General features: G+C 38.0%; 1 protein-coding gene across 1 annotated transcript in view; it reads right to left on the bottom strand.

Moving 5' to 3' along the window:
* Positions 1–25,927, bottom strand: part of RPAP2 (RNA polymerase II associated protein 2) — a 103,315-nt gene that overhangs the window by 36,262 nt on the left and 41,126 nt on the right. Inside the window, exons 9-11 of the mRNA XM_037045486.1 lie at positions 18,655–18,737; positions 15,557–15,637; positions 538–606 (exon numbers count right to left, since the gene is read on the bottom strand). Coding sequence (XP_036901381.1) covers positions 538–606; positions 15,557–15,637; positions 18,655–18,737 — 233 coding nt within the window. The remainder of the gene's footprint in view (positions 1–537; positions 607–15,556; positions 15,638–18,654; positions 18,738–25,927) is intronic.

Below are 25,927 nucleotides of genomic sequence, written 5' to 3'. Positions count from 1 at the left end.
TAGTGATTTCTTAAAAGATAAATGAGTATTAAATGTTTTATATATGCTTGTGTAGTATTTAGTTCCATTAAATCTACTTTAAAGATACACATTAATTTGGAAAATGAAACTTTTCTGATACTGTCAATGATAAAATATGAAGAAAAATGAAACAGCAGTAGATATGTTGATAAAAACTTAGATTTAAAATAATGAGACCCATTTAATGTTAATAAAATGCACTCTTAAAAATAAAACTAAAGGATTAGTCTATATATATCCCACATGGGGATGATGTTCTTGTGTTTTAAAAGATAATATTTGAGATGAAAAGGGCCCTCCAGAAAAAAGATAGTAAAAAAATAGAGAGAATGATTAAAGCTTATCAAAATGTGGCTTATCACTTTATATAAGTTATTTATTATAAGGGAAAGAAAAATAAGGCACAAAACAGAGGAACAACATTTTCTAAGGATGTCTATAAAGTCAATGAACAACTCCATTTTTCCCTAATCCAAACTCTTCATATCTAGTTGAGTTAAATCTGAGAGTACTCACGATGACAGCAACACCACAGCAATTAAGGTCCATTCAGCAGGTTTGTGTATAATATTTCTATTTGTTAATCTGAAAGACAGTAAGGTAAAATTTACCAAAGGACTGTTATATTCTTCTATCTATAGAAAAGTCAGATTACTGACATCATATGTCGAGCACTATTTTATTCTTGTTATATTTGATAGGAGAGTCAGTAGCATAGTAATGTGGCTTGATATTCAGTATCTGTAATGACTAAGTGCTCAAAACTAAGTGCTCCAGCCCCAATTTTATATATTTATAATATTACTATTAGACAAAATGAAAAGCAACATGAGAAACTAAATTACATGGTTTATTAAAATATACACATGTGAACACCTCCCTATAATCATGTGTTCTATGTTTTCCTCAATCAAATGTTTTATTAAACCTAATAAGGTAAGCAACTTCTGATTTTAATTTCAATTCATCTTTCGTGCTTTTCCATATCATGCTAGGTTGGCAATAGGCAAGTGAGGGATGTTATAATCCATAGTTTATAGAAATGAGCATTCACTTAATAAATTTTAAGACTAGGTCTTTATCAAGAAAATTTAAATAAAAAAATTTGTAGTAAATTGAGAGCCTACCAGTCAAGACAGAGGTGTAGGTAAACACGGCTTGCCTCCTTGCATAACCACATCAAAATTACAATGAAACTACAGAACAGCCATCACTCAGAACCATCAGAAATTGAGTTGCATGGAAGTCCAACAATTTAAAGAAACCATATTAATCCAGGTAGGAGATGTAGAGACACTGAATGGGCTGGTCCTGCATCCACGTGTGGTGGATAAAAACTTGGGAGGGATCTCGGGAGTGAGGAGTCCAGCCTCACACCAGGCCCCCCACCCAGCCGAGAGTTCCGGTGCCAGGAAGATAAGTCCCCATAATTCTGGCTGCAAACTCAGCAGACATTGTGCCGGTGGAAGACACTGCTGGAGTCCCAAGCAGTGTTTCGGACTCCCTCTGTACTCTAGCACCAGGGTAGCAGCTTGAAAGGCACCACTGGTATATGGGGTGGAACTGAAGTTTCTGGCATCAAGGCAAGAGCTGGGGGACAGCTTTCTCTCAGATAGAAAGGTGGGCAGAGGCCATTGTTACTTTTCTGAACCTTCCCCCCACAGAACCACAGAGCTGGCAGTCAGGACACTTTTGAGCCTCCATCAACTTGGCTAACACTGTTTGCCCCACCTTGGAGATCCCCTGGGCTCTGCCCCACCCAAATTTTAGTTAACAGTGGCTTTTCCATATGAAAGGCTGGTCTTGGCTCATGCTTCACAACTTCCTACATTCTCTCAGACAAGCAACAGCCAGCCTCAGTGAGCCACCAGTCCTGGTACCTCTTGTTAAGTGGCCGTAGGTCTGGCACTAGCAGCAGAGAACCTAGATTCATAGTTTGGCTTCACCTGGGAACCCTGAAGCCCAGCAAAAGTAGCAGCCATTTGCAGATAGCTTTTGTAGATCATGCAGGGTGGCCCCAAGAAGAACACAGGAGAGGGCTGACCTTGGCCTGCACCACCTGGGAAACCCCAGGGCTTGTGCAACTAGTGGACAGCCATAGACCACACTCGAGCATCACCACCCTGCCTCTGCACAGGGGATAATCCACAGAGGGTGGAGGCTGGTGGTCAGGAGTCAAAACCAGTCCTGCAGGTGACTGTCTTGGGTACATCCCTCCCACTGACCTGCCAACAGCAATCAAGGCTGAACAACAAGAGGAGGTGTACTCAGCCCACAAGAAGGGAATACTTCAAGTACCCACACACTGACAGGGGTGGCTGTGCCACTGGACTCTACAGGAAACCTACTATATTAGGCCACATTACCAAGATAGGCAGTCATAGCAGCTTTACCTAACACAGAGACATAAACACAGGGAGGCTGCCAAAATGAGGAGACAAAGAAATATGGCCCAAATGAAAGAACAGAACAAAACTCCAGAAAAAGAACTAAACAAAATGGATATAAGTGATCTATCAGATTCAGAGTTCAAAACACTGGTTATAAGAATGCTAAAGGAATTTAGTGAGGACTTCTACAACATAAAATAGATGCAGTCAGAAATAAAGAATACACCAATTGAATAAAGAACAATTTGCAGAGAAACAACAGTACAGTGGAAGAAGCCAAGAATCAAATCAATGATTTGAAACATAAGAAAGCAAAAAAACCAATCAGAACAAGAAAAAAATGTCTGAAAAAGAAAAAGAAAAACAAAAGACCAACCCGAGGATAGTATAAGGAACCTCTGGGACAACTTCAAGCATTTCAACATTTGCATCATAGGGGTGCCAGAAGGAGAAGAGAAAGAGTAAGAAACTGGGTATCTACTGAAAAATAATGAAAGAAAACTTCCCTAATTTGGTGAAGGAAATAGACATGAAAGCCCAGGAAGCAGATTCCCAAACAAGATAGCTATAAAGAGACCCATTCTAAGACACATCATGATTAAAATGCCAAAGGTTAAAGATAAAGGGAGAATCTTAAAAGCAGCAAGAGAAAACCAGTTAGTTACCTACAATTGAGTTCCCATAAGACTATCAGTTGACTTTTCAAAAGTAACTTTGCAGGCCTGAAGGGATTGGCAAGAAATATTCAAAGTGATCAAAAGCAGGGACTTACAGCCAAGGTTGCTCTACCCAGCAAAGCTATCATTTAGAATTGAAGGGCAAATAAAGAGCTTCCCAGACAAGAAAAAATCAAAGGAGTTCATCATCACTAAGCCATTATTATATGAAATGTTAAAGGGACTTATATAAGAAAAAGATCAAAACTATATACAATAAAATGGCAATAAATACATATCTATCAACAATTAAATCTAAAAACAAAATAAACAAACAAGAAGAACAGAGGCAGAATCATGGATACAGGCAGTTTTAATGGCTGCCAGAAGGGAGGTGGTTTGAGGGATGGGTGAAGAGGTGAGGGGATTAAGGAGTACAAACTGGTAGTCACAGAATAGCTATGAGGATGTAAAATATAGTCTAGGAAATGGAGTAGCCAAAGAACTTAGAACACTTTACCCACAGACATGAACACTGGTGTGGGGATTGCTGAAAGGAGCGGGGGTGCTGTGTGAAAGGAGCAAAGGAGGAAAAATTGGGACAACTATAACAGCATAATCAATAAAATATAATTTAAAAAATCAGTAGTAAATTCTACCACTTATTCTGGGAAAATATGTTGTCATCAACTTAGTTTCCTGGAAGGCATTTAGAAAGATTGCTGTAAATAGAAAATAGTATCAACCAATTGAAAAAAAACCCAGACAATTACATATGATAAAGGGCTGTTATTCAAAATATACAAAGAACTCTTAAAAATTTAACAATAGGAAAACAAATGGCATGAGTAAAAATGGGCCAAACATCTTTTTTTTTAAAGATTTTATTTACTTCTTTTTAGAGAAAGGGGAAGGGAAGGAGAAAGAGAGGGAGAGAAACATCAATATGTGGTTGCCTCTTTCTCTCCCCCTACTGGGGACCAGGCCTGCAACCCAGGCATGTGCCCTGACTGAGAATCGAACTAGAGACGCTTTGCTTTGCAGTCTGGCGCTCAATCCACTGAGCTACACCAGCCAGGGCCCAAACATCTTAATAGATACCTCACTAAAGAAAAACAAGTGAGATTGAGCACGGGCCTGCGAACCAGAAGAACGCGGTTCGATTCCCAGTCACGTGCCTGGGTTGTAGTCCAGTTCCCTGCAGGCCAACTCCCAGCAGGGGACACACAAAAGGCAACCATACATTGATGTTTCTCTCCCTCTCTCCTTCCCCTGTAAAGATAAATAAATAAATAAAATCTTTAAAAAAAAAAAAAGAAAAAGAAAAACAAGTGACATATAAGCAAATGAAAAGATGTCCCTTAAGTCATCTGAGAAGTGCAATTTAAAACAAGATACCAAACAACATTTTTACGACAGGAAAAACACTCTATGATACTATAAAATGATGGATACATGTCATTATACATTTGTCCAAACCCACAGAATATACAAAACCAAGAGTAAACTCTAATGTAAACTACAGTCTCTAGTTGATAATGATGTTGTCAATGTACAGTCATCAACCGTAGTAAATGTATACTCTGGTGAGGAGTGTTGATAATGAGGCAGGCGATGTACGTGTAGGGGAAGAAGGAATATGGGGAATCTCTGTACCTTTATCTTAATTTTGCTATGAACTAAAACAGTTCTAAAAAATAAAGTCCTTAATAAAAACAGCCAATAAATAAATGGGCAAAGGATTTGAGCAGGCAATTTACAGAGGAGGAAAACTGAATTGAGTAAACATTTGAAAAGGAACTCAATTACACCAGTAATCTGGAAAATTTAATATAAAACAGTAACTCCATCTTTATTGGCAAAAATAAAATACTGACAATACCAAGGGTTGGTGAGGAAAAGAGGACGGAGCACTTTCAATGTACTGTTGATATGAGCAATTGCCAATAATTTGGCAATATCTAATAAAGCTAAAAATGCACATAAATAGCTCAGTTATTCATAGATATAAACTTAAATTCTCTCACTTCTGCATCAGGAAATGTATATGAAGATAGTGTGCTTAGAATAAGAACATTAAATAAATTGTGGCACTTTTAAGGAATGCTAAATAGCTGTCGAAATGAATAAACTAGGCTTATGTATTTTGCTCATCATAATTTTAATGAAAGGCATCAAGTATGGCAGCACATTATTTATATAAATCAAGATCAGACAATACTCAATATTATTTATGTACACATATATGTAGGAAAAGTATAAAAACAAAGGCTGGGAAGATACACATCAAATTCACATATTGGTTGCTTCTGGGGATGAAAGGACAATGGATAGGGAAAGGGGAGAAAGGGGACTTTTTGCATTGGCTATTTCATCTGCCAGAAACCTTTCCCCAGATACGTTTCCTTTGCATTAAGGCCCACCTGGACCACCCTATTAAAAAGTAAAAACTTCTCTCCACCTCCCAACCCCAAATTTCTGACTTCCTTATCCAGCTATATATTTTCCTTATTTCCCTGTACCACTTATCACCTTCTAACATACAATTATTATTATCTGTTTTCCCTGAGGGCAGAAATCTGTGCTTGTCACCTATTTATTCCAAATGCCAAGAACAAGTGCCTCACAGTCAGTAGGCATTCAATTAATTTTTTCTAAGCAAATGAATTAACCTAAAATATTTTATTTTTTGTTTAAAAGTGTATCTAAATATAAAATATTAAAATCTATTAATTCTGAGTAGAGAGTATGTATATCTTTGTTAATCTGAATTTTTTCCATAGTTAAGCTGTTATACAAAATTTTTTCAATTCTAGATGATATAAACAGGAAGTATGTATAGTGGTTAAAAGTTTGACAGACCTGGATTCAGTACTCGGATCTGTTATTTAGTAGTGTTTCACCTTCGGCATATTCAACAGCTATAAAACTTTGTTTCAATTTAGTAAAACAGGAACAATAGTATTACCTAACTCACAGGGTTGTTGTGAGGATGAAATGTATAAAGACATCCATGTTGCTCAATTCAATTTACATCTCTCAGTCCTCATATTAACCTATCGGCAATATTTGACACAGTTGATCACTCCCTTTTCCTTGGAACGCATCCTTCGCCTCGGTTCTACTTACCTCATTTCACTCCCTCTCACCAGCGTTCCTCCCCAGATTTTTAAATTTTGGATTGTCCCAGGATCTTTGCCCTTGGGTCTCTCATCTCCTCTACATATGATCACTGCTTTGATGATGTCATCCAATCTCACAGCTCTAAATATTAGATACTATGTGCTGACAATTCTCAAATTTATTATCTCTAGCCTGGACCTCTTCCTTGAATTGCAGAGTTCTATAATGGTCTACTTGACATTTCCACTTGAATGTAAAATAGGCTTCTCAAAACATAGTACAACAAGCTGAGCTCCTCATCTTTCCCCCACAAAACAGTCCTCCTGCAGACAGCTACACCTCAGTACATGGCTACCTAATCTGTCCAGAATCCAGTTGCTCAAGCCGAAAGTCCTGAGGTTAACATGGCTCTCTTCATGTCCCATATCTAACAAGTCAAGTCCTGACGGTTCTTCAAAAAAGAATCTATTACTAATTACCTCCACTGCTTTTACCTTGGTCCACACCATTTCTTGCCTAGATTACCAAAATAGCATCCTAAAAGGTCTTCCTCCCTCTGCCCATCTATTATAATTCTCACATCACCAGCCAGAGTGATGCTATTAAAAATATATGTCAGGTCCGGTCATTCCTCTGTTCAAAATCCACCAACTGCTCTCCATCTCAGAGTAAAAGTCAAAGAATGACCACGGCTACAAGGTCTACATAGTCTATACCACATTCACTCCCTACCCTGTACCTGTCTGATCATATCTCTTTGTACCTTTATCTCTGCTCATTTTTCCATCCTCACCAACATCCTTAATGTTCTGTGAATACACCAGGCCTGCTCCTGCTCCACAGCCTTTGCACCTGCAGTTTCTGGTCTGATACATTTTCACAGATAACAACGTGGCTTTCTCTCTCACCAACTTTTAAATTTTCATACAAATGACATCTTCTCAATCTGGTATTCCCTGACTAGCCTATTTAAAAGACAGCTTCTTCCCTACTCAGTGCCATTCCCTTTCCCTGCTTCTGGGGAGAAAAATGAGAAGAAAGAACTGGGAAAGGGCATAGCACTGCATAATAATACATGCATTGTTTTATTAGACTAGTTCCATGAGAGAAGAAATTTTTGTGTTTTGTTCACTGCTCTGTCTGTAGCAAAACAGAATCTAGCACATAACCAAAAAAAGTCAGAGTAAGCATGTAAGAGGAAAAATGACAAAAATAGTTAAGTAGAAATTTCCTTTTTTATTGTATTCAAATCCTCCAAAGTTAAGACGAATTTAAGATTTAATTAATTTCCTATTTAGCAAACATGCACTGCGTGACTACTCTATCTACACCACTGTTCCGGGCACTGAGGACAACGTGGCAGGGCCCTCGTTTTCACTTCAAGTACTTCCAGGGACAGACCTGCAAAATCTTACTCACTCTCACAGTTTTCTTCTGCTGAGTTAAAATAATTTCAAGCATAGATGGTAAATGAATTACTATTGTCTGAGTGATAATACATAAATGAAAATAGAAATATTTGATAGAAAGCATTTAAAAAGCACAGTTTCAAAATATAATTTGAAATTCAATACAGATATAGGAAAAAAGTTTTATTTATTACTGAGGAAATTTAAGAAGAACTTTTGTGTCAAAACATAATTTCAATTCAAATCAGATTTAGAGAAGTATGTTGGGTCTCAACACTGAGGGCAGTGAATTATTACCCAGAAACTTCTGATGGAACCACTATGCCAGCTAAGTCAATATACCATTCCGGATAAATGACTGTGATACAATTCAGTGGGAAGGACAGCTTCCCACAGGGGAGATTCTTCAAAGAGCTGAAAAAGCTGCTTGACGTTTTAAGTTCTCACAGGCTTTCAATTTTGGCTGCACATAAGAATCACCTTGAGGGGCTGTTAAAAAGTAGTAATGTCTGAGCCCAGCCATAATCAAATGAAACTCAATCTGCAGGGTTGCAGCCAGGTACCCTGGGTAAATGTCATGCACAACTGGCTTGAGAATCACTGTCCTACAAGTCCTTATTATCGATTATCATTTCAAAGAGAAGGATACAGTTATTTTTGTCAACTCGTTTCCACTGCCCGTATTGACTGAAAAGATCCCTCCACCCTAGTCACTGAAATCAATACAGCCTTTTTTCAGATTTCACTTGTAAGCCCCAGCCGACAAACAGTCACATACTGGCTGAAGGTGTCCTGCCAGGTATCTTTAGACCCCAAGTGAGTTGTCTTACCAAAGGTCATTCTGTACTTTTAACTAATCATCATTTTTCTAAAAAGTAGAAAAGTCAATTTAAGCAGTTTTTATTAAAGCTACAGATTTGGGCCTGCAGGTACTAAAAAGTAAAGATTTGAACAATAAGTTAACATCAAGGGTTTTATAACATCTCCTATACCAAAATAATACTTGGGTGCCTTATTTTCCCCCACCTTTTTATTAAATATAAACATAAATAGAAGTAGAAAGAATATAAAATAAACTTCCATGTGTGGGAGCTTTGCCTGCAGAGCTCCCCATCTGCCGTGGATGAGAATTAAGTCTCATCCAAGACATGATCTGCTTGGGGAGGAAAGGTGGCCAAACTCTCAAAAAAGAAGGTCCAGGAACCTGTTCCTCAATGAGCTTTCACTGGATTCAATTTGCACAGGAGTACAGGTAAAGCTCATCAATCATGTCAGGCAGTAAGGATAAAACAATAGATAACATACAGGAACTAAAAGGGCTTACTCTAAGTCAGGATCAGATAGCTAAAGGTCTATAAAACTTTGGGAAACAAACTCATTTCATGCTTGGACCCTTATCAGAAAATTGAGGGCATTCTTAGCAAAGCAGGTTTTATAGGATTTTAAGCATTCTTTTTTAGGCTTGATCTCCCTGGGAAACACCTGTTCCTGCCCAGGGCCACACCACCCTCTATCATTGTTTCAGGCTTAAGTCAGCAGGGGGAGTAAGGCAGTCAAGAGATTAGGAGACTTCTTGAAGACAGAATGAGGACTCAAGCTATGTCAAAACTGAGGGGCAAGGGTCCATCACTCCCTTTTTATATAGCCCCCTAAGTCCTTCCCTGAGGGCCCTTTTATGACTGTGCCTGTCTTAGGTCATCCTTCCCTTGAGGAATCTTACCCATCATTGGCTAACCAGTGATCTGCCTGGGGCTAAGCAGGGTGAAGTGAAAGGGGCAGAGGCAGTGCCCCTGCCAGGGAGATAAGCTTTGTTTCCTCAGTGGCTTATGGTCCCCAGGTCTCTCATTTAGCCTTAGCCAAGGGTCGGGGGGTTACAGCTTCTGAAACCAGGCAGGGCAGTTCCCAACACTGGCACAAATGCATCACTACTTCACTACTTTGAGAATTATTAACTCCTGGCCAATCACATTTTTTTAAAAATCTTCACCCAAGGACATGTTTTATTGATTTTAGAGGGAAATGAATGGGGGGGCGGAGAGGCAGAGAAACATCATTGTGAACAACATTGATCAATAGCCTCCTGTACATGCCCTGACAGGGAATTGAACCCACAACCTTTTGGTGTACCAGACGATGCTCCAACCAACCAAGCAACCAAGCCAGGGCAGGCCAATCACGTTTTATCTATACAGCCCCATATTCAACATCCCCTAATCTGGATAATTTTAAAGCAAGTCTCAGACATCATATCATTTCAGCAAGGCTTTATTTTAATGCAAATAATGCAGGAAGTAACTGAAAAGAACTTATACAACAGAAATGACAGGAAAAGTGATAAAATAATAGTTTATGAATATAAAAAGAAAATGACATTTGAAAGTCTCCTAATATCTCTAGCCTGTTAGCAAACCTCTTAAGGATTGACAAACACCGTGCCTCTGGTTTGGACTAGCTGAGGTGTCACAGAAGGCTTAGCTTCATAGGTAATAAAACCTTCTTAAGTAGAGGTCTTATTAGGGGTGTAGAGGGGTGATAAATTAAATCACTTTAAAAAAATCTTTGATTCTAATGGATACCGAGACAACAAATGGCAGATTCCTTTCAAATTTTTTTTCCAGTTTCACTGAGGTATTATTGATGAATAGTAATTATATACATTTAAGGTATACAGGTTGATGTTTATATATGTGTGTGTGTGTGTGTGTGTATATATATATACACACACACATATATATAGTGAGATTATTTTTATAGTTCAGCTAATTAATATGTCTATCACCTCATGACCTCACGCATAGTTTTTTTTTGGTCTGAATACTCAAAATCTATCCTCTTGACTTAGACTTAGGGTTTAAACCCAACTACTACTTGTATGACTTGAGAGAGATCCCTGAAATTTCTCATCCATCTGTAAAATGGGATAAAATTGCTATTTTTTAATATTAATTGAGATAAGATATGTAATGTGCCAAGAATAACCTGGCACACACCAAGTATGGTAATGACTACATGTACTGACATGATCAAACATTATTTTTTTTTTAAAAGAATTTTATTTATTTTTAGACAGAGGGGAGAGACAGAAGGGAGAAAGAGAAGGAGAGAAACATCAATGTATGGTTGCCTCTCACATGCCCCCTACTGGGGACCTGGCCTACAACCCAGGCATGTGCCCTGACTGGGAATCGAACCAGTGACCCTTTGGTTCATAGGCCAGTGCTCAATCCACTGAGCCATACCAGCCAGGACGACATGATCAAATATTATTAACAAAAGACAAAAAATAACATCCTGGACAGTAGTTTCTAACCTGAAATACCTAAATTCTTATAGCATATGAAAGTAATAACGGGGCAATTTTGCAGTTGTAGCCTAACATGTTTTTCTAATGGGTTTCTACTAAGTTTTGAGAATTTCAAAATAGTTTAAAAATACAGCCCTGGATGGTGTAGCTCAGTGGATTGAGCACGGGCCTGTGAAGCAAAGGGTCGCCGGTTTGATTCCCAGTCAGGGCACATGCCTAGGTTGCAGGCCAGGTCCCCAGTAGGGGACACACGAGAGGCAACCACACATTGATGTTTCTCTCCCACTCTTTCTCCTTCCCTTCCCCTCTCTCTAAAAATAAATAAATAAATAAATATTTTTAAAAATACAAGCTAGCCTTTCCCTGGCTGGTGTGGCTCAGTGGACTGAGTGGACAGTGAAGCCAGTTCCCTGGGTTATGGGCCAGGTCCCCAGTAGGGGGCACATGAGAGGCAATTACACACTAATGTTTCTCTCCCTTTCTTCCTCCCTCCCTTCTCCTCTCTCTACAAATAAATAAATAAAATCTTTAAAGAAAAAAACAGCTATCCAGTAGATCTATATAAAGGTAGATCTAGAAAATAGTCAAAGTAAATTAAATTGCTTGTTAATCTATTCTAAGTGGGTGAAATAAAAATGAAACACAAAATTTGCATTTGCAGTCCAAGATCAAAGGTCCTATTTTAATATTTCTTCTGAGATATCTTCAACGCCTTTACCAATTTGCTTAGAATGATGATTAAACAAACATTGTCTGTGAGAAACTGTATGGGAGGTCCTTTAAAAATCAATGAAACAGGGTACCTAGTCCTCATCTTCCCTCAATAACCTTTCTGTTAATATAATACTCACTTCCTAAAAAATCTTGAACAAATCCTAAACCTCAGTGCCTCCACATTGTATATATCTATTCAAACTTTATCATTAGTGTAGATAGTTGAAAAAGTTATTTTCCCCCCTTTTAGATGCATGGATTTGTGACAGGCATGAGAATGCATCTAAAAAATAGACATCTCTCTCTTCATCACTAAGATGGATACAGAGTTGTTCTACTTTGGTCTTGGTATTTGGCCCAAATCTTTTTGATAAAGCTTTTAATTAAGTCTTCAAAAGACCTACATCAACTTGAGCATCACTTGTGGCACTTCTAAACTTGTATGCTATCAATGATCTTGTGATTGCATAACTTTATGATATCCAGTGTAACAATCTCAGTAATTAGAACAACCATGTCATTGAGATTTACTGTTATGAACTGAACATTCACTTTCAGATATAAACATTATCTGAAGTGAAGTGAAAATATCCTTATGTGTTTATCAATCAATAGCAGAATAAAATGCTGCAGTAATTAATGTTTGTGAAAATTGTTAATTTTATGTATAAAATAGTAAAAATAGTTATTTAGCAAAATAGATTGAGAATACTACTAATATATTTAATAAGTTACTTTCTCAAGAACATTGTATCTTAGAAAAAAGTGTTTGTAAAAATTCAAATAATGTAAGAGAAAATAATGAGTAGATTTTATCATAATCCAATCTTTGCAAAACTGTATTATGTACTAGCATTTATATTACAAAAAACATCATTTAAGAGCTGTATTTAAATTTTAATTAGTTATTTCCTTTAAGTCATAAATCTGTCAAGAAAAAATCCTATTGGGGAATCCTTCACATCTTGTGATGATGAATTAAAAACAAGTCCCCTCAAAATATCAAGAGTTAGAATACATGGACTTCCGCCAAGATGGAGGCATAGGTGGAACCACTGTGCCTTCTCCCACAACCAAGTTTGGATACAACAAAAGTTTTGGAGAACTAGAACACACCCAAAGACCAGAACACGGAATTATACGGAAGTCCCACAGCTACGAACCGTTCAACGGGGATGGTAAGAGAGGCGGAACCAGCAACGGAGCTGGGTCGGGCAGGACAGATTCCCCGACCTAGGCGCTAGGCGCCCGGGCAGCCCAAAGCCAGTCAGGGTGCGGGGCAGACTGACCAAGGTCGCACATTCGCGCACAGTGAGACGGACCACACAGGCCCCAGGGGACAAACCCAGTGGTGGAGGGCCGACAGCGGTGGCACACTCGAGTGCAGTGGAACAAAACGCGTGGGCCCGGTGACAGTGGTGGCTGCGGTGCTGGTGGGGGTCAGCAGGCAGCAGAGGGAAGCCACTGTCCCTCTTTGACCCCGCCCCCACATACAACGTCACAACCCAGCGACTGAGTTGCCCTGCTCTGGTGAAAACCTAGGGCTCAGATCCTGCTACTTAACAGGCACAAACAGCCCAAAAGATGGCGCAAGAGGAACTCAAAGTCCCACAGCCAATAACCCTAAGCGACCGGGAAATTGCCAGCCTCTCAGAAGCACAATTAAAGACACTATTTATCAGGATGCTCACAGAATTGGTAGACTACAGTCACAAATTAGAGGAACATATAAAGGCTAAACTAATTGAAATGAAGGGAGATGTCCAGGAAACCAACAGCAATGGAAAGGAAACTGGGACTCAAATCAATGGAATGGACCAGAAGGAAGAACAAAACATCCCACCAGAAAGGAATGAAGAAATGAGAATTCAAAACAATGAGGAGAGGCTTAGGAACCTCCAGGACATCTTTAAACGTTCCAACATCCGGATTATAGGGGTACCAGAAGGGGGAAAGAAACAGCCACGAGTGGAAAACTTATTTGAACAAATAATAAAGGAGAACTTCCCCAGTCTGGCAAAGGAAATAGACTTCCAGGAAATCCAGGAAGCTCAGAGAGTCCCAAAGAAGTTGGACCCAAGAAGGAACACACCAAGGCACATCATAATTACATTAGCCAAGACTAAAATGAAGGAGAGAATCCTAGAAGCAGCAAGGGATAAGGGGACAGTCACCTACAAAGGAGTACCCATCAGACTGTCAGCGGATTTCTCAAAAGAGACCTTACAGGCAAGAAGGGGCTGGAAAGAAGTATTCCAAGTCATGAAATCCAAAGACCTACAGCCAAGATTGCTTTATCCAGCAAAACTTTCATTTAGAATGGAAGGACAGATAAAGTGCTTCTCAGATAAGGTCAAGTTCAAGAAGTTCATCATCACCAAGCCCTTATTATATGAAATGCTAAAGGGACTTATATAAGAAAAAGAAGATGAAAAATATGAACAGTGAAAGGACAGCAAACACACAGTTATTAACAACCACACCTAAAACCAAAGCAAACCAAGAGGACAGCTAGATCAGGAGTGGAACCATAGAAATGAAGAACACATGGAGGGTTAGCAACAGGGGGGTGGGAGGAGGAGAAGGGGGGAGAAGGCACAGAAAATAGCATAGACAGTAGGTATAAAATAGATAGGGGGGAGGGCGAGAATAGTGGGGGAAATACAGAATCTAAAGAAATTGAGACACGTGGTTATAAACTAAGGGGGGGGGAGAATAGTGGGGGAGGGAGTGTGCGGGTGGAGGGGAATGAAGGGGGGGAATAGAACAACTGTAATGGTATAATCAATAAAATATATTTTTTTAAAAAAAGAACCTGTTAAGACAACTCCTACAGTCTTGAGTCTATGATGGCTTAACATTTAAAATGTAAAATGTTATACATGATCCTTTTCTGTACCTCATAGAAAATAGTTCAAGATTTGCCTAAATTATGAATCCTAGTTCCTTCTAGTAAATACCTTATAGAAAAACACCTTACTGATATTTTTAAGTGTGCTAGCTGAAAGTTAATGTATATTTGGTATTCTTGGTAACAGCAAGAGAAATCTAACAACTCAAGTGTGAAGAAATTGTTCATGTACTATACTCTTAAACTTTTAAAATCTTTCTACCACTGTTGATAACAATAAACTGTAATAATGATTTTGGGGGTGAAATGATTCATCTACCCTAGAAGTTCATTCTATGTTAGTGCTATCTTGCTTTAGCCATAGGCAAATATTGATTTTAATATTTGGTCATTGGCATTTGGCCAAAATGTATACTGGGTACACCTCTACTAATAGAGATTTAGAAGCCTATGTTTCTTGGTAGAGAATCTAGTCTTAGCCTAGTTGAATACTTTTACCTTGATAGTTTCAGAATATTCCTGACTGCTCTACTTCATAATATTCTTTTTTCCTTCATTCAAAAATTAATATGCTCTAGTCTTTCTTTCTTTTTACTTATCACTTCAAATCTGTTCCACACAATTCAATATTAAATTATCCACTGTTTTGTACTGTTCACTGTTCTTACTTTACCTTCTCACAGGAAAGTTCTTCCTTGAGGGTACATAATTTAATATTGCACAATGTTTCTTTTGCATTGTGCCTAGCACAGTGCTGGTCATTTGATATGTATTTACTAGTTCACTAAGATCCAAGATGTTGCTGGCTAACCATCTTTGTATTTAATATCATTTTCCTTCATAGTTTTAGGTTATTCTATAAATAAACTGCCCTAAGCTAAATATATCTAGGTTTGAAGAAATAAGGAATTACATTTAATAAAAGTCAAGTAATATTGTTTAGTGGTGGAAAAAACAGACATGTATTTAGATCTCAGGTACTGCAGCTAAGTCACTTTCTTCATGCCTTAGTCTCCCTATTGATTCTGCAAGGCAACTGCACTAAAGTTAAAATTATCGAGAAGAAAAATAGTAATATTAACACCAACCTGAAAGTTCGGACAAGATTTTTAAGTTGTGTGTAAATATCTCCTAATGTAATCTGAAGAGGCCCCAAAAGTCCAGGCAACCTAAAAATAAAAAATTACATTAAATATGTATATATATACACACACACACCTTTACTTTAATTACATAGACTATTTTCTGGGGGGACAGGGTCTTGCCTAAGACTGGATTTTCCACAGGTAATAATGGCACTTCAGTGGAGGCACTGAAGCGAGGTTATTACCAGTGAAAAGACATGAGAATAGTTCACAATAACCCCACACTCCACTTTGTGGTCTCTGCTACAGTGTGAGGCACTGAAATTTAAAAATATTATTTTGGTTGCTATCTATATTGTCTATAGTTTTCTTATGGGTTTACTTTCAAACATTAGACCAAATAGAAAGCATATAAGGCCAGAAGAACTGCCCTCCAAATGGTCAAATCTGGGAGTGTGGTGTATTTCTCATTATTAAATCCATATAGTGGGAGTAAAAATAGGTGCATTTCTGGAGAGCAAGCTGACAACATACAGTAACATTTTAAATGTGTATATCCTTTGACCCACGAACTCTTTAAAAAAATTATCCTACAGAAGTCATCACATAAATATTAAAAAGATGCTTGTTGCAGAAATATTTTTAGTACTGAAAAAACTGAAACAAGTATTCACCATTATGTGACTGGTCAAATAAATTATGATACTCATGTAATGGAATATAATAAAACCTTTAAAATAATAATGTGAATCTATTTTTTAATGTGGAAAGATACTCATGGTAAATGTTAAGTGAAAAATGCAGAGAGTACTGTCCCATTTTTATAAAAACATAAATATTATACAATGCTGTTGTAAATAATACATAGTATACGTCAAATATTTCATTTCTTCCAGGTTTATACTATAATAGAAGAAACCAAAAGAAATGGATATACATATATTCACATAAATCACATGTATGTCAAGTATAAAATCAAAATATTAACTGTGGTTATTATTGAGTTGTGGGATAACATGCGATTATAAGTTCCTTCTTTACATCATTTTGAAACGCTTAAATCTTCTGCAATATGTATTGCTTTTCTTTTTAAAACTTATTATGAAAGTTTTAAACACGTTCCAATATACAGAGAATAGCAATAATAACCCCATATATCTGTTCTCAGATTCAACTTCCCAGTATTTTGTTACATATACTTCATTTTGTCTTCCTTCCTTGTTTTTGCTGTAATATTTTCAAGTGAATTCCTGACCTCATCTCACTAGACCCCTAAGTATTTCCTTAGGTATCTTATACAACCACAATAAAATTTATCATCATCGTAATCAATAATTCTTTATTCCAAATTAGTAATTCCTTAATATCATCTAATACCCAGTACTTATTTCATTTTTTTTGATTATCAAAAAAAATGCCCCTTTGCCCTGGCTGGTGTAGCTCAGTGGACTGAGTGAGGGCTTGCAAACCAAAGGGTTGCTGGTTCGATTCCCAGTCAGGGCACATGCCTAGGTTTCGGGCCTGGTCCCCAGTTGGGGGCATGTGAGAGCAACCACACATTGATATTTCTCTACCTCTCTTTCTGCTTCCCTTCCCCTCTCTCTAAAAATAAATAAATAAAATCTTTATTAAAAAAATGAAATAAAATTTAAAAATGCCCTTTTGCCACTGTGTTCCAACCAGAAACCAAAAGTCTTAATTTTATGAGAAAAACTCAACTGCTTTTAAAAAAATTTTTGTTTAATTCTTGTTCAAGTACAGTTTTCTGTCTTGTACCCCCGCCAGTGCCCCCCACCTTAGTTATTGTCCATGTCAAGTGCTTTTATAACCAACCAACCAACTAACCAAAAACCCCTATGTCATCATAATCACTTTGCTTTCAGTGTTCTTTTGCTTTTAAGTCATTCCCCAACTTCTCAAACTTAGTTCTTGTGTTAATATTAATGACTTGGTCTTCTAGCAGGGTCCCTTTTGACATCTTCTGTTGTAGCCAAAATTCAGAATGAACAAAACTCCTTCAATAACATGCCTGTGTGGTCTTAAATTTAAATTTGTGTACTTCCATTAGCTAAAAATTCTAGAAAACTATTTTCAAATAAATCTCTATCTAGTCATTATACACTGGTATGGATAATCCATCCCAACTTTCAAAAGTGATGTAACTAAAGTCAAGTCTTTTTCTAGGAATCAGAGAGATGATGACTGACACTGTTTTCTAACCTAACATTTAACAGAAACAAATGTATAAATATTAGGAATACATAAAAGGCAAAATAACAGATTTATCATGTATGAAGAACCTAACATATAAAAGACACTCAATATTTCTTTAGAGATTTATTTAAAATGTAAATCTTAGAGGAATAAGCTGCTCAAAATATTATGACTTCCAAAAAATGGGTTTTTGTTATTTTTGAACAACTACAAAATTAAGACTTCTTCACATGCACAGTGCCTTAAGCAATGTCTGGAAGAAAATGCAGGTTGGAAAGTTCAAAACAGCTCCCACACCTCTGGAAAAAAGATTTTTAAGCTTCTTTTAAAAGAGAAACCAAGACTGTAATTTTTAAATGTCACTTATAACTGGGTTAATTACAAGAACAGTAATTTCCACCACGGGAAGCTTAAACCTAAAGTGCAAAGTTGAGTTGAACAAAAACTCAAGTTGCTGAGTGTGAAATTATTTTATGAATACATATGCAGAGTGAGTTAATAGACCGTTAAAACTCTTATGTCTTTATTCACATGTGAAACTGAGGTGACACATTTACCACAAATTAGTATTTAAATGGGTCCGGCTTTGGTATTTTTTCCCTGACTTCACTGGATAATTCAATCGAAGTGAGGCCGTCCAGTTTTCCACTCCCATAATCTCAAACTTCCTCTTTACTATGTGCCTCCTATACACAAAACTTAAATTCAGTATTTCCTGGGCAGGATATCTTAAAAATCTAAATTCCTCAGGGGAAGAAATCCACGTAAACTTTTCACATTATACTTCACTGTTCAAAACTCAATGACAACAGCTATAAATTATAAACCCACAATAACAAAGTTAATTTAAAAACATTGTAAAAGTGGAATGACAATTACATACTTACACTTTACTCAATTTTTCAAGTACGATGCGTCTTCTAATCTGGTTCTGAGAACTTGAATCTATCAGTGGAAAGGTGGGATCATGCTGAATCACATTTTTAAACAAAAACCAAAAAAAACACAAAAAACAAAATCATGAGTTTACATTCTTTATTTGATGAGAACAATTAACATTTAAACACATAAACTAACACTTGTGGTATGGTGGAATAAAAACTTGAAAATTACAAGATTTAAATTTAAGTATCAGTTCACTCATTAGGCTGATGTGAACTTGCTCGAGTCATTTGCCCTCCTTTAAGACTGTTTCTACATCTGTATAAAACGAATATTAAGTGTATACAAAAAGACTTTATAAACTGCTAAATGCTACATAAATGTAGGAAAATAAAAGACTGAAATTAGCAAATGCTATAAATATATTGTGGGGAATTCCACTTCTAGAAATGGCAGACAAGATAATTCAAACCACCCCTCCTGCTGAGAACTGAAAAAGCTGGGAAAAAAAAATGCCCCACATTTGTTTGAAAGAATCAGATTGCTAACAAGGCAGTACAGAATTATGGCCTGAGATTCGGGAGAAGGTAACTCCAGAGAGGCCACTGACTAATTTCAGAAGAGGCAAAGTAGATACTGAGAACCCAAGCACTGCTCTTTCAATAAATACCAGAGTCTGGGGCATGCCAAGAAGGAAGAGGCAACAGCAACCCTCCCCATGTTTGGGACCAGAACTTAGAAGGATCACACTCTTGGAGTAAGAATGAATAGGGAACAGACTGGATCTTATACAGACTGAAGCCCAGCTTCAAATCATCTTAATTCTTGACTGGATTAAGGTGATTTGGGACTGCCACAAATTACGTGCCAGAAGGAAACATAAATCCATCCTAGAAAATGACAACATCAGCCTGGGTCTCAAGTCATCTCAGGAATGTTTAACATACAATGTTTGCCACATAATAAAAAAATAAGACAATATAATAAAAATCTGAAACATTAGCCCATAGAAATCAACCCTCAGGAAATCCAGATAATGAAGTTATCAGCTTCTTTAAAATAACTGCGTTAAATATATTTTAAAAGAATGACAAGAAAATTTCAGCAGAGAATTCAAAACTATGTAAGAGAACCAACGAAAATCCTAAAACTGAAAAATACAGTATTTAAAACAACTAGATGGACAGATTTAACTGAAGAGAGAATACTGACGTGGAAAATATCCAGAATGACGGCCAGCCAACCCATCACCCCCTTTCCCCCTCCACATAACGCTAAGCACAGAAAATATGAGACAAAGACGATGACAGTGAAAAAGTCTAACATATCTGTAACTGGAGTACCTGATAACATTTGAGAATATTCCATTAAGTCACAGATTCAAGTATTACTACAGTCAAAAGAAAAAATATAATCACTACGCAAAGCATTTTAAAACTGAGGGTAACTAAAGAAAAAAAAGTCTTAGAAGTACCTAAAGGAAGAAAACACAGTATTTGTTTAAAAAAAAAGCAGCAATAAGAATGATAAACAGAGCCAAAGACAAGGAAATATTTTCAATGGGCTGTGAGAAAATAACTGCTAATCTAGAATTCAATATCCAGGAAAATATCTTTCAAAAGTAAAAGTAAAATAAAATTTTTTTGCTACAGATAAAAACTAAGCCCTGACTGGTAAGGGTCAGTGGAATGAATGCCAGCCTGTGAACCAAGGGGTCGCCAGTTCATTTCCTGGTCAGGGCACATGCCTGGGTTTCATGCCAGGTCCCCGGCTGGGGACATGTGAGAGGCAACCACACTTTGATGTTTCTCTCCCTCTCTTTCTCCCTCTTTCCCCTCTCTAAAAATAAATAAAATCTTAAGAAAAAAAAAGGCTGAGAAAATTTACCACTAGTGAACTGGCATTAACAGAAACAAAGGATACTCTTTTTTTCTCTTTTTTATTGTTGTTCAAGTTCAGTTGTCTCCATTGTCCCCCAACCCCAACCACCCTCACCTCCCACCCTCGATCCCATCCCCACTTTGGCTTTGTCCATGTCCAGAGACAAAGGCTATTCTTTAGGCCCAAGGTCTGAAGGATCCCACATGGAAAAATCGGATGTAAGAAATGAAAAACAATGAGAGTAATTAACTGGACAAATCCAACTGAATATTGACTATAAATAATCTTGTAGGATTTAAAACGTAGAGAGAACAAAAGCACACACAAGAGCACATAAGTAAAGAGAGGGTAAATAAAGGTAAAGTTCTAAAGTTCTAATTATCCAGGAAGCAATAAAACTATTAAGTTACAGTAAACATTAATAAGACGAAGATTCATGTTTTAATCTTTAGGGTAACCACTTGACAATTAGCAAAAAAATGTGTAAGAAGCTAATAGAGGGTAAAAAAATGAAATAATTGTATTAATACAAAGAAAGCAAAAAAGGAAAGAAAGGGGAACACAGAACAGGTAGAATGCAGAAAGCAACAACCAACGAGCGAGACAGTAAATTTAAACCCAGTTACATCAGTTACAACATTAAATGTAAATGGACTAACTCCTCCACATAAAGGATAAAGATTATCAGCCTAGATTTTTAAAAAATGGTCCTTGAAAAAACTAATAAAGAATGGGATCTAGGTTAAGATGGCGACAGAGTAGCACTGAGGGAACCCAGCTCCCGTGCATCTGGTGGAAAATCCGGGCGGATCTCCTGAAGAACAGCATAATCAACCAACAGTTCCCCAACATTTATGAAAATAGGAGACCAAAGAGTGTGACAGAGGAACCAGACAGCTGCAGGTCCGTGAGGACTCCAGAAGGCAAGTGAGGACAAAAGTGGCTGCGCACCCACGGCTTCCTAGGCTTCGGACTGTGCCTGGGCGCAGGACCTCCGGCGGAGCATGAGTACCCACGAGAATTGGCGCACAATGGCGGCCTGCACCATCAGTGGGAAACAGAAGCCCTGTCTGAATCCAGGGCCAGGGCGCCTGTGACAGAGTGAACACTGGAGGCCCGGCACCCGGTGGGCCAGCAACAGGCTCCATGGGAGAGAACTGACTCCCCCCCTCCCTGTCTAGGCAGGCAGGTTAATACCGGGCAGAGACCTGTGGGCTTAAGTTAACGTAAAGGGTGGCAACTGTGGACTCTGGGGTCACCAGCCTGCCTGCCAGCCCGCCAGCCTGAGGGATTTAAGAAGGACACTGTCGTTAATGGTCTTTTGGGATTGGGCTGGGCTGAGAGGCAGGCTTTGTGGAGAAGTCTCTATTGGAAAGTGAACTGAGGGGCTCTAAGACCGAAGCTTGCCTCCAATCACCCAGCAGCCATTCAGGGGAGGGGTGGGAACGCTTGGGTCCCGCCATGGGACTGAGGAGGACGGTGCCAGATACCTGGGACACAGGCAGCCTCCCAGGGGTGTGCGCGACCACAGACCAATTGGCAGCCTGCTTGCGCGAGCCTGCATACCTGCCCTCAGAGAGGCCGCAACCAGAAAAACCGGTTTGGATAGTTTGAAACCAACAAAGGAAGGGTGCTTCTTCTTTTTCTTTTTTCTTTTTTCTTCTCTAGTGTGTGTGTGTGTGTGTGTGTGTGTGTGTTTTCCCTTCCCCCTTTTCTTTCTCTCTCTCAACTTCTTTTGTAATTAATCTTATATCTTGTAAACTGTATTGTTGCTCTATCTTTCAATACTCTGTCCTTCATTTCTTTTCCTTTTTCTCTGGTTTTAGTTCTTCTGTTCTTCCCAAATTTTCCGCTTATTCCCCTTTTCTCCTGACTTTTGAGTGTGTGTGTGTGTATGTGTATGTGTGTGTGTTGGACTGGTTTGTGTGTTGCTTAGTTTTCTTTTAGGTGTATTATTATTTTTTTGCATTATTCTTACTCCTTTTTTTATTTTAAGAATATCTTTGTATCCCTCTTCTTTCTGTACAGGTTTTTTAGCCCTGGCTGGGTATACTGTACTATCTGACAGGTTCCCACTGCTCTTTCCTCCACAGTGTTTTGCTGATTTTCTATACTTCACGTGTTTTCCTTTGCTATACTACCCAAGCTCTATAACCCCCATTTAGACAGATCACATAGAATATATCACGTGAGTGTTGCACTAATATTATTGTAAATAAGACCTGTTCTGTACAACAGCAATACTTCATAACACATCTCTCGGACCTTAGACCACCTTACAGGTGCCTGAATTCTATTACTCTATTTACTGACGCACTACACCCAGTTACTAAACTGTACTGTTACCTTACCTCAAATTTCACCACCCGAAACCACACTGCTTTCTAGATACAACTCACAAGCCCCCTCTTCTTAACAAGACACTTAACTTATGCCCACCCTTTCCTAAAAGTGGCAAGCTGAGTCGAAGAGCACGGTTAACTCTATGCATAGCCTAAAGATTGTCTACTTCTTCTCTGCCCACTGTGTCTGTAAATAACATAAAATAATCTTCTGCTATCATAAACCATTTTGCCTCCCCCTCAACTGATCACACACACACAATAAAGAAAGGAGTAGGTGGAAGTGGGGAACACCAAGATACCTGCAGGAGACTGCACTGCTGACTTTCACAGGTATCCTACCACAGAAGTTCACACCATAAACCCAGGGAATCAGAACAGATCAATTTAAGAAGCAGAGGACAACAAGAAGAGTATCACAAACAATGGGAAGACAAAGAAACAATCCCCAAATGAAAGAAAAGGAGGACGCCTCAGAAAGAATGTTAGATGAAATAGAGGCAAGTCAACTATCAGATGTGGAATTCAAAGCACTGGTTATCAGGAAATTCAAAGAGCTTACAACGAGCTACCAGTAACTACAGGGGAGCTACAATGAACTCTCTGCAAACTATACCAACATGAAAAAGGAAATAGAAACCATCAGTAAAGGCCAAGAGGAAATGAAGAATACAATTTCTGAACTGAAGAACACAGTAGAAGGTATGAAGAATAGAATCGATATGGCGGAAGATCGCATAAGTGAGATTGAAGACAGGATAGAAAAAATCTCCCAGACGGACCAAGTAAGGGAAAAGAGAATCAGAAAAAATGAGGAGAATTTAAGAGAATTGCAAGACAACATGAAGCGTAATAATATCGTAATAAGCGATAATAAAAGGAATAATAAAAGGAATAATAATAAGCGTAATAAAAGGAATACCAGAAGGAGAGGATGAGGAACAAGGGATAGAAAACCTACTTGAAAGAGTAATAATAGAAAATTTTCCTAAGTTGAGGAGAGATAAAGTCACACAGATCCAGGAATCGCAGAGAGTCCCCAGCAGGTGGAACCCAAAGAGGCCTACTGCAAGACACATCATCATTAAAATGGCAAACCTCTAAGACAAAGAGAAAATCCTAAAGGCAGCAAGGGAGAAAAAGGAATTACAAGTAACATACAAGGAGGTCCCCATAAGGTTGGCTACTGACTTCTCAATGGAAACATTCCAAGCAAGAAGAGAATGGCAAGAAATATTCTAGGTAATGAGAAACAGAGGCCTACAACCAAGGCTACTGTACCCAGCAAGGCTCTCAATCAAGATAGAAGGCCAAATAAAGAGCTACCAAGACAAAAGTCTAAAAGAATACACTTCCACCAAACCAGCTCTACAAGAAGTACTAAAAGGGCTGCTTTAAGAAAGGAAGGAAAAGAGAGAGACGGAGAGGAACACAGGTACACAAACGGCAATGAATAAGTACCTTTCAATAATAACCTTAAATGTAAATGGATTAAATGCACCAACTAAAAGACATTGAATAGCTGAATGGATAAGAAACCATGGCCCACACATATGCTGCCTACAAGAGACCCACCTCAGGTCAAAAGACCACCACAGACTAAAAGTGAAAGGATGGAAACAAATTTTCCAAGCAAATGGACAAGAAACAAAAGCCGGGGTAGCAATTCTCATATCAGACAAAATAGACTTCAAAAACAGGGCCATAAAGAGAGACCCAGAAGGTCACTTCATAATACTCAAGGGAAGAATCCACCAAGAAGACATTAACATCGTAAATATATATGCACCTAACATAGGAGCACCCAAATATATAAAGAAAATCCTGGAGGACCGCAAAAAAGATTTTGACAGCAACACAATTATAGTAGGGGATTTTAACACCCCACTGTCAAAAATGGACAGATCTTCCAAACAAAATATCAACAAAGATATTGCAGCATTAAATGACACTCTAGATGAAATGGACCTAATTGATAGACATAGAGCCCTTCATCCTAAAGCTAAATACACATTCTTTTCAAATGCACATGGAACATTTTCCAAGATAGATCACATGATAGGACACAAAATGAGACTCAACAAATTTAGGAAAATAGAAATCATACCAAGCATTTTCTCTGATCACAAGGGACTGAAATTGGAAACTAACTCCACAGGAAAAAACCAAAAACACCCAAAATCATGGAGACTGAATGGAATGCTATTAAACAATGAATGGGTCAAGACAGAAATCAGGGAAGAAATAAAAAAGTTTCTGGAAACAAATGAAAACGAACTCACAACAACCCAAAACTTATGGGACACAGTGAAGGCAGTCCTAAGAGGGAAGTTCATAGCGATACAGGCTTACCGAAAGAAAATAGAAACATTTCAAACAAACAACCTAACCCGATGCCTCCAAGAACTCGAGGAACAACAACAGAGACAGCCCAGAGCAAGTAGAAGGAAGGAAATAACCAAGATCAGAGCAGAATTAAACGACATAGACACTAAAAGCACAATTCTAAGGATCAATGAATCCAGGAGTTGGTTTTTTGAAAAGATAAACAAAATAGATAAACCTTTAAGTAGGCTCATCAAGAAAAAAAGAGAGAGGACCCAAATAAACACAATCAGAAATGAAAGAGGAGAGATTACAACTGATACCACAGAAATAGAAGGGATTGTAAGGAATTACTATGCAGAGCTGTATGCCAAGAAATTTGAAAACCTAGATGAAATGGACAAATTTCTAGAAAAATATAATCTTCCAAAACTCAATGAAAAAGAAGCAGAAAACCTGAACAGGCCAATAACAGCAGATGAAATTGAAGAAGTAATCAAAAAACTCCCATCGCACAAAAGCCCTGGACCAGATGGTTTCACAGGTGAATTCTACAAAGCTTTTAAGGAAGAACTAACCCTGATTCTTCACAGACTATTCCAAAAAATCCAAAAGGAGGGAAAACTCCCCAACTCTTTTTATGAAGCCAGCATCATCCTAATTCCAAAACCAGATAGAGACACAACAAAGAAAGAAAACTTCAGGCCAATATCGCTGATGAACATAGACG

Source organism: Sturnira hondurensis, unplaced genomic scaffold, assembly GCF_014824575.4.
Source record: "Sturnira hondurensis isolate 20B ecotype Veracruz unplaced genomic scaffold, ASM1482457v3 Scaffold0004322, whole genome shotgun sequence".
NCBI classification, from domain to species: Eukaryota; Metazoa; Chordata; class Mammalia; order Chiroptera; family Phyllostomidae; genus Sturnira; species Sturnira hondurensis.
Note: the sequence above shows the minus strand (reverse complement) of the source record. Positions and strands in the feature narration are given on the sequence as shown.